The 12181-nt window shown below is 45.9% G+C and overlaps 1 protein-coding gene across 4 annotated transcripts; it reads right to left on the reverse strand.

The window, feature by feature from the left end:
- Positions 1-365: 365 nt before the first annotated feature.
- Positions 366-9887, reverse strand: si:dkeyp-69b9.6. 4 transcript variants are annotated; one of them, XM_047041738.1, is made up of 4 exons: positions 8731-9886; positions 8273-8398; positions 4904-7207; positions 366-4792 (listed from the first exon to the last, which is right to left on the reverse strand). In XM_047041738.1, the coding sequence occupies exons 3-4, from the start codon at positions 6801-6803 to the stop codon at positions 1836-1838; spliced, it is 4857 nt and encodes a 1618-aa protein (XP_046897694.1). In that variant the 5' UTR covers positions 6804-7207; positions 8273-8398; positions 8731-9886; the 3' UTR covers positions 366-1835. The 4 variants fall into 4 exon arrangements, with proteins under 4 accessions (XP_046897694.1, XP_046897702.1, XP_046897685.1 ...); XM_047041746.1 differs by having other exon boundaries at positions 366-4216; positions 4505-7207; positions 8731-9885; XM_047041729.1 differs by having other exon boundaries at positions 366-7207; positions 8273-8317; positions 8731-9887.
- Positions 9888-12181: the final 2294 nt, after the last annotated feature.

The following is a 12181-nucleotide window of genomic DNA, read 5'->3' on the forward strand; positions in this document are numbered from 1 at the left end:
CCCCCCCCTCTCTCTCTCTCTCTCTCTCTCTCTCTCTCTCTCTCTCTCTCTCTCTCTGTCTCTCTCTCTCTCTCTCTCTCTCTCTCTCTCTCTCTCGCTCTCTCTCTCTCTCTCTCTCGCACACACAGCTCAGACACAGCACGTTCTGTCTCCTGAATCCACCCCCTATCAGTGTGAAATCCATGTGACTACCACACTCAACCGAGGCTCAACAACACAGGCCAGTACAAATGAGTTGCTTACCGCCACCTAGTGGTCTTGTAACAGTACTACAGGCTGTGGATCTGCCTGTGGCACAAAAGCATTTCTCAGGCTTCAACTGGCAATCTACTGTAACCTATCAATGACATGGATGAATACAGGTGTACTAAGATGAAATTTTATTGGTATATTCTTTACATCCGGAAATCCATTAGGTCAACAGCGCTTACGAACTATAACTGTGAAACAAGCTACAGTTAAAAGCTTGTGAAACTGTGATACTGACTTTGGTAACAGTAACATTTTACTCATCAATATCTACGTTTAAGTTACAAAGACACATCCTGCTCTAAAAACTAACATTAATCAAAATGATAAATGGAGAAAAAACTAAAAGCAGAACACATAAGGTTTATCCAATGCTGAAATATAATCAACAACTACTTTTAATAAGTAAATAAATTGATAGAAATGTACTTAGAACTATTATTTTTCTTTTTTTCCTTCAGAAGAAAAAAAACAAGGCATAACAGGGGTATGAACATGATTGCAACTCAGCCAAAACATATAAGGACTAAATATGGGATTGGCAGGTAGACAGATTAGGTTATACACACACACACACACGCACACACACATTAATTGATATATAATCATATCCTTTTGCTACAATGACCCTCCCAGTCTTCAAACCAGTATAAAGCACTAATAATAAAAGCTTATAGGACTTTGTGAGAAAGAAATAAACTGTGATGAAAACACAATATGTTACAGTACACTTGTTTCAACCGGTCTTCAAATCCAACCTCTTGGTATAAAAAAGCGAAGTTTTTGAAACGGAAATTAACTGGACATGATAAGCAAGGCATTGTCAATTTGTTTTGGCGGGAAGTAAATCTCCTTGTAACATCTTTTGAATTATGTTCTTCTCAAGCTTACATTTCATAACGTGATTTAATCACAGGGGAAATTTAAGCGATATTTTAACTTAAATTCAAAAGCATGACCTTTTGGGATATACTGAATAAACCATCACATAGCAGTGAATTCACAATCTCGGCGACAAACTTACCAGAGAACACACATGCAGCGAACTGACTCTACCAACCAAAGTCCCCGCCCCCTCTCCCTACGCCTAATAAATGCACTTTTTTTTTTTTTACATTTAAAAAAATCCCCAACAGGGCTCTAAGTGAACACACACAGGACAGAGTATACAGCAGAGACAAATATCATACAGCGAAGGGTGTAGCAGGGGTCCTAGTGAGCGGGCAAGGAGAGAGATTCTTAAGCAGGTCAAATCACCTAAACTTGTCTAATAACTGCACAGTGTCAGTCAAGCGTAGTGTCAATGCACTTAAGGGTTAATGATCCTATGGAAACAGTCATGTCTTCACAACATCCTCCATTATAGTTAGGAAGAATTTCAGGTAAGGTAGATCTACAGTAGTTCTAAAAGTCAATTTTGAGTAAATGAGGTCCAAACCTAAATGATCACATGTACTAAAGGCTTTTGTAGTCCCTCTTTAACCCCAATAAACCAAGATCATCATTCACTCCATTTATTAACGGAATATTCCTCTTAAATGCCACCATACAAGATGTCAAAAAAAAAAAAAGAAAAAAAAAAAGGCTTAGTATCTGTAGTCTCCCTGCATGGTCGACACTTCCCCCTGAACCTCGCTGCTCTTCCTCTCCCACGCTCTCTTGGATAACTTCAGACTGATAGCGCCCCCTCGTGGCAATCCCTTGGCCCTGCGGCGACAGGACACCTTGTGCCTGCGGAGGAGTGTGGCGTTCCAGAAGCAAGCAGAGCAGCGACGGCAAGAGAAGGAGCCCTCGGCTCGATGGGAGGCCCTATGGATGAAGGCCGACAGGGGCCTACGAGACTGCTTCCCACACACAGGACACCTCAGTCTCTCCTGGGGTGCCAGCGCTCTTGGTGGGTGGTTGGCCGCCCTGTGGGCAAGCAGACTTGCCTGGCGGGCAAACATGGCATTGGGACAGAAGGGGCAAGCGAAACATTTGACTGGGACTTTGAGAGACGACAGCATCTGTATCTTCATACCTCGGGTTGTGACGAGCTCGTAGCCTCCCCCTCCCGCTTCCCCTCCTCGTCTAATCTTCAAGAGGAGAGAGGCTTGTTTTTTGTTTCTGAACTGCCGTTGCAAATGAGAGCTCTTTCTCTTCTCTTTTTTCCCTTCACCACTGACTAAACCTGAGGACTCTTCCCATCTGCCCTCCCTCCCATCTCTCCCCTCTGACTTTCTTTTCTTCTTCTTGTGCCTCCTTACTTCGTTTTGTGATTGGATGCCCTGGTGGCTATGGTGACAAGATTGAGGATCTGATTGGTGGTGGAGATGGTGGTGTGAATGATGGTGATGATGAAGGTGATGATGTTCAGTGGATGGCAGCTCGGTAAGGGGCTGGAATGGAGCTGTGGTGTGCAGAGTGTGACTGCTGGGTCCTGCTGGATAAATGTGCTCCCCTTTCACCCCTGCTGGGGAATGCTGGTGCTGGGGGGGCATTATTGTGGAGTTTGGGGGCAGGGGCTGGGAGTAAGGAGGGACGTTGGAGGTGGAGGAATGAGCTGCAGCCGCATCGTAGAACAGGGGGGAGTAGCCAGCTGGCGGGTGGGAGTGACTGTGGGTGACGACGCTGTGACTCTGCTGTCCTCCGTGACCCTCAGTGGGAGGAGCCATCTGCAGCAGGGTGTTGGTGGCAGCCTCACTTTCTGAACCAGACCCTCCGACGCCGCCGCCGCCACCACCAACGCTATTCCCCCCACTGCCAACCTCCTGCGCGCCGGACTGGCCAGAGCGTGTCAGCCCGTGCTGAGAGAGCCGGTGTCGAGTGAGGCTGTTGGAGTAGGCAAACGCCTTCCCACACACCTCACAGCAGAACAGCTTCTCACCTCCGCTCTCATGGACCGTCTGGTGATGGGCGGTCAGGTGGAAGTGATGGCGGAAAGACTTCCAGCATATCGCGCAGGTGTAGAGCCTGGGTGGAGGCTGGGTGTTGGAGCCTTGAGGTTTGACATCCTGGGGATATGAGTAATAGGAGGATGTGTTACCTTGGTTCTGATTCCTGTCTTGGCTCATGCCACATGCAGGATTTGTGTTAAAGCTGTTAAGGTTCTCCCCACCTGGTGTAGTGGGTACCTCCTCCACTTCCCCCTTCTGGTGAAGCTTCCCATGCCTCTTGAGACTCTGCGAGTAGCCGAATTCTTTCCCACAGAGGCTGCACTTGTAGTTCTTGGCCCCGGAGTGGACAGTTTGATGCTTGCTGAGATGGAAGGCCTCTCTGAAGTACTTCCCACAGACAGTGCAGTGGTGGGGCTTCTCCCCAGTGTGGATGCGGTCGTGCCTACGTAGGGTTTCGCGGCGTGCGAACCCTCGGCCACAGACACTGCACAGATATGGGCGTGGGATGCCACCCGGCCCGGGGGCCCTGGGGGTGTACTGTCTCCGCTTGGGGGGCAGCCCGTCGGTGCCTGGCTCTTTCTTGGCCCTGGGCTTTCTGGGTCGTTTTGGTTTGACAGCAGGGTTTTGTGGATTATTACCTTGGTTATGGGTCATGTTACCACTCATTCCCTCTTGATTCCCCCCTCCCCTATAGTTCTTATCCATTCCAGAAGTGGAGGAGGGGGACCCCAGGGGGCCGAGGCCCAGCCCCCCCAGTAAGCCCCCGATGATATCCCTTCTATCATCCCCACGGTTCCCACTGTTGTTGAGATCACAGTTGGCTGCCGCTGCTGCTATGGCGGAGATGGCATTGTTGACAGAGCTAGTGACATCGTCCTCCGAGTCGTCGAGGAGGGAAGACAGGGGCAGATGGGGCTGCTGTTGCTGCTGCTGATGGTGGTGTGGTTGGTTTTGATTCTGAGGGTGGGGGTGCAGCGTAGGGGCCAATGGCGCCTTCCTCAGCGCCGGTCCCGCCATCCCACTCCCACAAGGGGAGGCTCCAGAGTAACATGGAGATGGGTTACCTTGAGAGCGGTGGTCATCATGGTAGCCTGTGTAACGATTCCGAGAGTAGTCAGTAGGGTATTTACCATCTGCTCTGTCTCTGCTGTTAGCATTCCCTCCCCTCCCCGACTGATAAAGACCATCACACCCCAAGCCTGACTTCTGATCCCCTTCGCCTACCATAATCACACCCTCCTCTTCCTCAGTTTTCCCATAAATCAGACCCCTACCACTTTGGTAACCCCCAACTCCTCCACTCCCTCCTCCGCCCTCTTCCCCCATCCTTCCCTCCCCATCAGCTCCCGTCTTGATGTCCCGTTGTTTGGGTCCCCTACCTGGCTTGCCGCATGTCCCAGAGGCGGCATGGTTGAGAAGGGATGTGCTCTCACGGAAGCAGCGACCGCAGGCGGGGCATCGGAAGGGCTTCTCCTCATGAATCTTCTCGTGGCGCGTGAGTGACTCTCTGCGGTTGAATGCCCGGGAACAGATGGAACAGCCATACGGTCGAGCTTCAGAATGGATGACGCCATGTTGGAGGAGGTGCCCTTTTTTCTTGAAGCCTTTTCCACAATCGGAGCAGTGGAAGGTCTTGTCAGGGCTGGGGCAGGAAGATGATGCTTGGGCTGAATTGGAAGAGGACTGAGAGTTATCCTGGGTGGAATGGGGGAGGCTTGGGTCAGATTGGGTTTTGATATGAGTTGGGTTTGGGGCAATGTTGGCGTTATTGCTAGTACCTGCTGCAGTTGACTCATGCATACGCAGATGCCTGCGAAGGCTGGAGAGGTGAGTGAACGTTTTCCCACACTCTCCACAGTGATAGAGGGCCTCTGGATCAGGCTGTGTGGACGCAGGTGGCATTGAGCCCTGGTTATCAGGTTTAGAAAGGTGAGCACCGTTAGTTACTAACACCGAGGCTGCAGCCGAGGCGGGGGCAGAGGAGGAAGATGACGACACAACTGATGAGGATGAAGAAGATGAGGAGTTGAGGAGGGAAGATGGGTCACCCCCCATACCCGTCATAACAACCCCACCAACCCCACTGCCTATCATCCCTTGGGACTGATCGTGGCTAAGCCCTCCTGCGCTACTGCTAGCGTTGGCGTTGCCGCTATGGCTGCCGTGACCGTGGCTGCTGCTGCTGTTATTGCCACTGTCAGATTTCCTCTGAGGCAGATAGCCAGCCATCGCTTTCTTCCTCCTACTACTACTGCTTCCTCCTCCACTGCTGTCCCCTTTGCCGTCATCCTTGGACAGGGACAGATGCAGCGGCAGAGGGAGGGGCAAACCTGTTTCCTGTTGCATCAACGAAGCTATCTGATTGGACGACAGGACGGGGATGCCCTGGAAGTCAAAGCCACCCAAAGAGGGTTGTGAGCCAGGGTGGAGGGGGTGGTGAGGGTGAGAGTGGGAGTGTGGGTGAGATAAGGTGTGGGGTGGTAACTGCTGTTGCTGTGGGGGTTGCTGCTGCTGTTGCTGCGGCGTGGAGTGGCCATGCGAGTGAGAGGAATGCAAAGCGGGAGGGGGAGCAAGACCAGAGCTAGACTCCCCACCTGCCTGACCTAAACCAATCCCCAGGTGGTTGTGGGTTCCCTGCTGTACAAGGAACTGCTCTAAGCTAGAATTAGCAGGCACCCCAGAGAGGAAGTACTGATTAGCAGCTAGCATGCAGCTAAACTGCTGGTGAAGGCTTCGTGCATCAGACTGGGCTCCGACCAGCTGGTGTCCCAGTGAGGTGACTGCACTGCTGCTAGGGGGGTTATTAGAGGCTGCCACAGAGCTGGAGGGGGAAGGGGAAGAGGAGGAAGGACCAGGGGAGGCTTGAGGGACCGAAAGGCCAGGATGCAGAGGTGGGGGCGGAGGGGGGGCAGACGTGACGAGTCCTCCCAGCCCTCCGGCACTCCCCCCACTGCTGCTTCCTCCGGCAAAGTGCTCGAATCGTCCGACCCCTGGGTGCAGCTGCTCCTGTGCCAGGGCAGCGTCACTGGGGTGGAAAGAGCGAAGGAATTGTGGGTAGCCTGGAACGTGGTTTGAGCTGCTGCTGCTGCTCATCTTACTGGACTTGGAGCGCGAGCTCTGAGAGGAGGAGGGCTGTTGCTGGAGGGGTGGGGGTGGGGGAGCACTCATCTTGGCAAAAATGGAGGTGGAATCTGAAAAGGCGTTGCTTCTCGACCCCTGGAGGGGCCCCAGGCCGAGCCCAGACAGTAAGGCCCCGGAGGACTCAGCCTGCTGCTGTTGCTGCTGTTGTAGCTGATGCTGGTGAAGCTGCACTTGCTGCTGATGCTGTAACTGACGTTCTAAACCGAGGCCTTTGAACTGATGGGCCTGGTGTCCACTTAACATCTCTATAATGTCTAGGTTGTATTTTCCGAATTGGAACATCTCCCACTCGCTGGCACACGGGGGTGCTGGGGCCACACCTCCGGCACCAGGGGCGGCGACGATGATCCCGCCGCTGCTGACGGACGCGCTTCGGCCGAGGGAGGAAGTGATGCCGCCACTTCCTCTGGAGCCGCCGGAGTCGCCTCGACCCGAATCCGAACTTCTCCCGATAACGCTGCTGTTGGTCCCCCCAGATCGTGCGCTTCTACTGCTGCTGCTGCTTCCTCCCGACCGCCCACTGCCCCCACTCTCCATCCAAGAGGAGAGGGGGCAGGTGTATGAGAAAATGTGTGTTTTTTCAAAATAAAAGTCCCTCTTCTTGAGGCAACCGTCCCCGGAGTTCTTTTCAATAGAGATAAAAAACGTCCTGTTTCATCGTTCTGTTCGTTGCTTGGTCCCTGTTGATATCAAATATTAGTCCTTCACACTAAATAACAGTCTTTCATAGTCTCGTGGGGTAGTAAAGGGAAGGTTTAGGCTGCTTTGTAGTGTTCGGTTATGTTGGTGGTTTATGGCACAAAATATCTTTATTTGGTCGCCCCTCAGCTAACAGTTCTGTCGTCTTTACCAGGTGGTTCGTTCTCATCCATTTCTTTTCATCCTTCCAAGGAAACTTCCACCACTCAGTTCTAGGAAGAAAATATACTGTCGCCCTCTAACTGAAAAAATTAAAAACAAACAAGGTTAGGTGACATTCGAATCAAATTTACGTTTTTATGTCAAACTGAAAGTTACATTTTCTGATGGTGGGCCAGTTTGTACAAGATTATTTCATATGGTTGCCTTACCAACCACAGTTGGGGAATTATGTTGGCTGCATGAATAAAAGATTTGATTAAAGAGGAGGCATGTAGGCATTCTCTTTCTAGTAATAAACAGCACTTTATTTGTCCCTCTCTACTTTAAAATAAAATAATGTAAGATAATAAAATGTAAGTACAACTACAAATATATTCATATAGTACTATCAAATATCGATACTTAATTACCTGCCGTAATTTCAAAAACTATTCAAAGTATTTCAAACTGTCCTTGCGTGATGAAGAACGGCTCCACAGCTGAATTATTATTGAGAAACATTGAATTACAAGAGTGTGCAGTTTCAGATAGGACTTAACGAGATACCAAGAGTTTGTTGAGGCAGATTAGTCACAGACATCAGGAAGTCAAAGTATGCAGGAGATGCTTGGCCAAGTACCAAACATTAATATTTTATAGTAAATGTACTCAGGCTACGCATACCACGCAAATTAGATATGTCTGGATTTTAGTTTAAATACATATAAAAAACCCAGTTGTCTCTCAATTTTTACTTGTAATTCTGTTTTGATTTCAGGCTGTAATGTTGAATTTCTTTGTGTTGGCCATGTAGATTGTTGATATCCACTGTATCAACACAGGTAGGTTCTGACAGTGAGTTGGCAATAGCGATTGCAGAAAGTTTTTGTTATTAATCATCAACAAACTCCTGGAAATGTACCTTCTAATGAACACAAAGGCTATCTAGAATCTTTGTGGCATGAAAATTGCGGCAGCAGATCTTCAATCTATAAATCAACATTGAGAATAAGTGTAGGTACAAACCATGAGTCATTAACCTATTATTTAATCATAGCTACTATTATAACTTCAAACACACACTCCAACACATTTCATGTACAAAAAACACGCTAATATGAGTCATTATCCGCGAGCCTTAATTATCGAGATATTAATGATCTCACCTTTTTTGACAGATGTCAATCAGTCACAATGGGCTGGGGATTCTCCTGCAAGTGGAGGAGGGAGATAAATCTAGTTTCACAATCGCATTTTTGGATTGCCTCTCACATTAATGTAGTCGGCCAATCCTGTAAAGAGGACACACATTCTGAATCAGCAATTGCAAATATCTTCCGAACAACAACAACAACACGAGAACTATTTGCTTAAGGCTACAATAATAGCATAGGCTAACGGTTTTAGAAAAGACGCACTTGCATGTAAAACTTGACAGCTTACAGAATCACATTCTGCAGTTTGTACGGTGTGTTAACGTTTGATAGCATGCTACATCTCAAGAGCGTGCAGGATTTGGAACAAGTTCCGTCATACAAGGGTTACATTAATTGCTACTTATGCATTATATTTATGCCTGAAAAAGCTTGTCTGCGAATAATACATCAGACAGATTTCTTTTTACCTAAACGTCCAGTTTGAGATCACAGCCAGATGGATGAGGCCTGTCACGCCTTCCAACCATCTAGCCAGCTACCATTCGCTTCCATTTCTGCGTGCTGTTTTCCACTCGTTAGCCGGAGCCATTTTCACTGATGCTGAGCAGAGTGAACGCTGGCACCATTCTCCCCCGAAATTAGGAGTATTTTAGGTTGCAGTCGTTTCCTAGCCATTTGACAGAAACAATCCTATTTTACAGTGGTGAGTTGGTTATGTTTTTGCCGGCTAAAATGTTTTGGACGGTCCGTGATAATTTTGGGGTAAAAGTGAGTGACGTGTGCTCACTTAACATAGGTCCTTTCCGGCCATGGATATATTTCCGGGTAGCGCAAACTGCTGTACTCGCTGTGGAGCTAGCTTAACAAGCTAGTTAGCCCTCTTGCTGGGTTGATAAAATACGTGTACATGTAATATTTTGTACAAAAGTTGTCGATCGTCAACCCGGTTTATATCCGATTATCAGTTCCATGTTATGAAATTTTTTCCGGAAAGGGCTACGACTCTCTTTGAGTTTGAGGCCATTTTACTGGCTAAAGCTACGGCAGCTGGGCAAACCATACCAACCCAGTTATTAAAATGGCTGCCATCCGTTGTAGATGTACATATACATTTACGCTATTCCTAGAAGGAGTCATGACAGTTGTTTCTGAATGCCAGTTTTGTAAAAAACGAAACAAAAAAAACAACAACATGAACGGTAAATCTATCGTAATGTCAGTAACCCGTTGAATCTTAAGCGATAATCGTTTAACAGTTCACTCACAAGGCAGTTAACCATTACATGAGTAATATGGTTCCATGACAATAGCAATAATTTTAAACCTTAATAGCTTGAAGTTGGCCGTGAGGAAATAGCTACCTATAGTGATTGTAGTGTCATTAATATTAGCTGAATTGGTACAGTAAGTAAACTTGAATAAAATGGACACACCCACCTGTTCAGTGGTCAGTTGACCTCGCATAAAGCCCAAGATAACCACTTCGCTTGCATGATCTTTTTTGCCTTCTTTTTTTGTGTGTGAAATGTTCATCAAGACACAATATTTATCATCTGTATGCAACTAACATATTATGCAACAATTTAAAGGATTGAATAAACAACCCCAAACCATAATTTGCTCTCAAGTCCTTGAGTTAATAATGAATCTAAGTCAAGACATCTTTTCCACCAACTTTATTATACAAATGTTGTCTGTTCGCTGTCTTATCTAAGGGGAACTATATGCAGTGGATAAAAAGACTACTTAGATGTTTATTAGCATGAAAACAAATCCATGAATTTAATTGTAATTCCGTTCTATCAGATACATTTGTAGCCTACTGTATTGTAGCCATCTTCCTCCATGTTTATAGGAATTAATTATGGTAATTATATATACACCATTTTTGATAAGCAGCTATGATACTTACCAACTATGTTATTTATCGTTACTGCAAAAAGAAATGTCCCTGTTGCCACATAATAGGCTATATCATCAGAAAGACAGAAAATGTTATGAGTTTGGCACTGTACATTTCATAAAATACTCACATATAATTTGTTGAAGCCTCAAATTAACGTTATAGAAGAGAGCCACCCATTAAAATATTCTGATTGTACTAGCTATACAAAATACAATACTTACACAAATCAGGTTTAGTTTATAAAATAATGTCATCAGTAAAGACTGTAATGATGGATGTGGCTTGTGGAGAGTACAGACATTGCTACAAACCTTTTGTGACTATAAAAAAAAAATCTAGTAATAATAGGTCAGCTGGCCCCACTTCCCTGAAAAATACACTGTGACTCCAAACATTCAGTTTACAGTTACCCCTTATACCTACCTGTGTTAAAGACATTCATATAAACGCGCACACAGTAACATTATGGTATTATGTGTAGTTACTCTACTGGGTCAGGCTGTGGTATAATATAAACTGCTCTGGTGGCATAAGCATGATTTGGGGCAGGCCCTGAAAATATCCCCCTTTACCCTGTCCATATTCCCCTTATCGAATCCCCTCGCTGTAGTTTAAGCAATCATATCAGATTGTCAAGGGGCCATGTAGGCTCATGATATAGGGTTGAAATTGGGCAATTTTCGATCACTAATCATCAATTCAGGCACATTTCTAATGACAGGAAGTTGACATGCATCTATATTCTGACAGTTTTTTGCTGTCCACCATTTTATGTCCTAATGAAACAAAAACTCATGATAGATTAAGCATTTAAAAACAATAAACACTTAAAATCCCACCAAGAAAATTAACATCTACATCATAATCATAAGATAATTATTAATAATATCAACACTTATAATAATCATTAATCATAACACTTGCCAAATCATGACAATAACCAACACAGATTAAGCATTGTGTATAGGAAGATTGTCCAAAACATTTGTATTATCAACATGTCACTCATCTCTAACCTTGCAAACTGAACATTATCAAGTCCTTATTCTTCTTCCACAATGCTAGACTTTCTCAAAGGTTGATCAAGCACACACCATCAATGAGTGTCCGTTTGTACAGAATGTAAACCTTGAAGATATGATACAGAGGACAGTTCTCTGGAAGTGGTGCAAAATTCAGGGAATAGAGTTGTGCAAAAAAGTTTGTTTCAGTATTTCTCGCTGAACTGTGCTTTAACTGCTTTTTTTTAACATGTCAAACGCTTGGTATCTATAGCACGTTAAATACAGTGACAATATCAACACAAAAATTAAGAGAAACTGTTAAGATATTGTATTATATGAACCACAGATGTTACATACTGTATAGGATAGGATAGCCCTTAGTATTGATAAGCATTATTATTTATGATATTTTCATCCATAGAAAATGGCTGAAGTGCGTTGCTATGATACAGCAAGGTCTTCCTCACAGGACGGTTGTCCAACCCAGCACATCATGTTACCGCTGACCACCACAGTGGATGGTTCTTGACCATGTGAACCACCCTTACGGAGTGGGTATTTCCCTGGTGCTGTCCAACATCTGGATACACACACTTTGGCTTGCTCTGAAGCCAATCATTTGTATTATCGTTAGAAAATGTCATTGGCTTGTGTCAGTTTTTCTGGAATAAAACGGTGATTGTCGGACTAAGTTTTCTCAGTGGTATTTTTCTTTGAAGTTCCATTGATGGCTTTGAGGGACAGTTGTGTAAGTGCAACTTGTGCATCGTGATCTATTAATTTGTGCTTGATGAAAAAGAAATGCGATTTTACAATAAAGTCCTGATTTTCAGTTGGGGCAGGAGAGCTTCAAGAAGAAATTGCCTTTTGGCACAAATCTAAGATCAGCTTACCCTCACAAATCCATAGTGGTCATAGACAGTCTAGAGGCAACTCCCCCCCCCCCCCCCTCCTTCCAAAGGATGTGAGGACATAGGGACAGCTTAGCATCCTGAGCAGATGATTGGC

Source organism: Hypomesus transpacificus, chromosome 2 (genome assembly GCF_021917145.1).
Source record: "Hypomesus transpacificus isolate Combined female chromosome 2, fHypTra1, whole genome shotgun sequence".
Classification (NCBI taxonomy): domain Eukaryota; kingdom Metazoa; phylum Chordata; class Actinopteri; order Osmeriformes; family Osmeridae; genus Hypomesus; species Hypomesus transpacificus.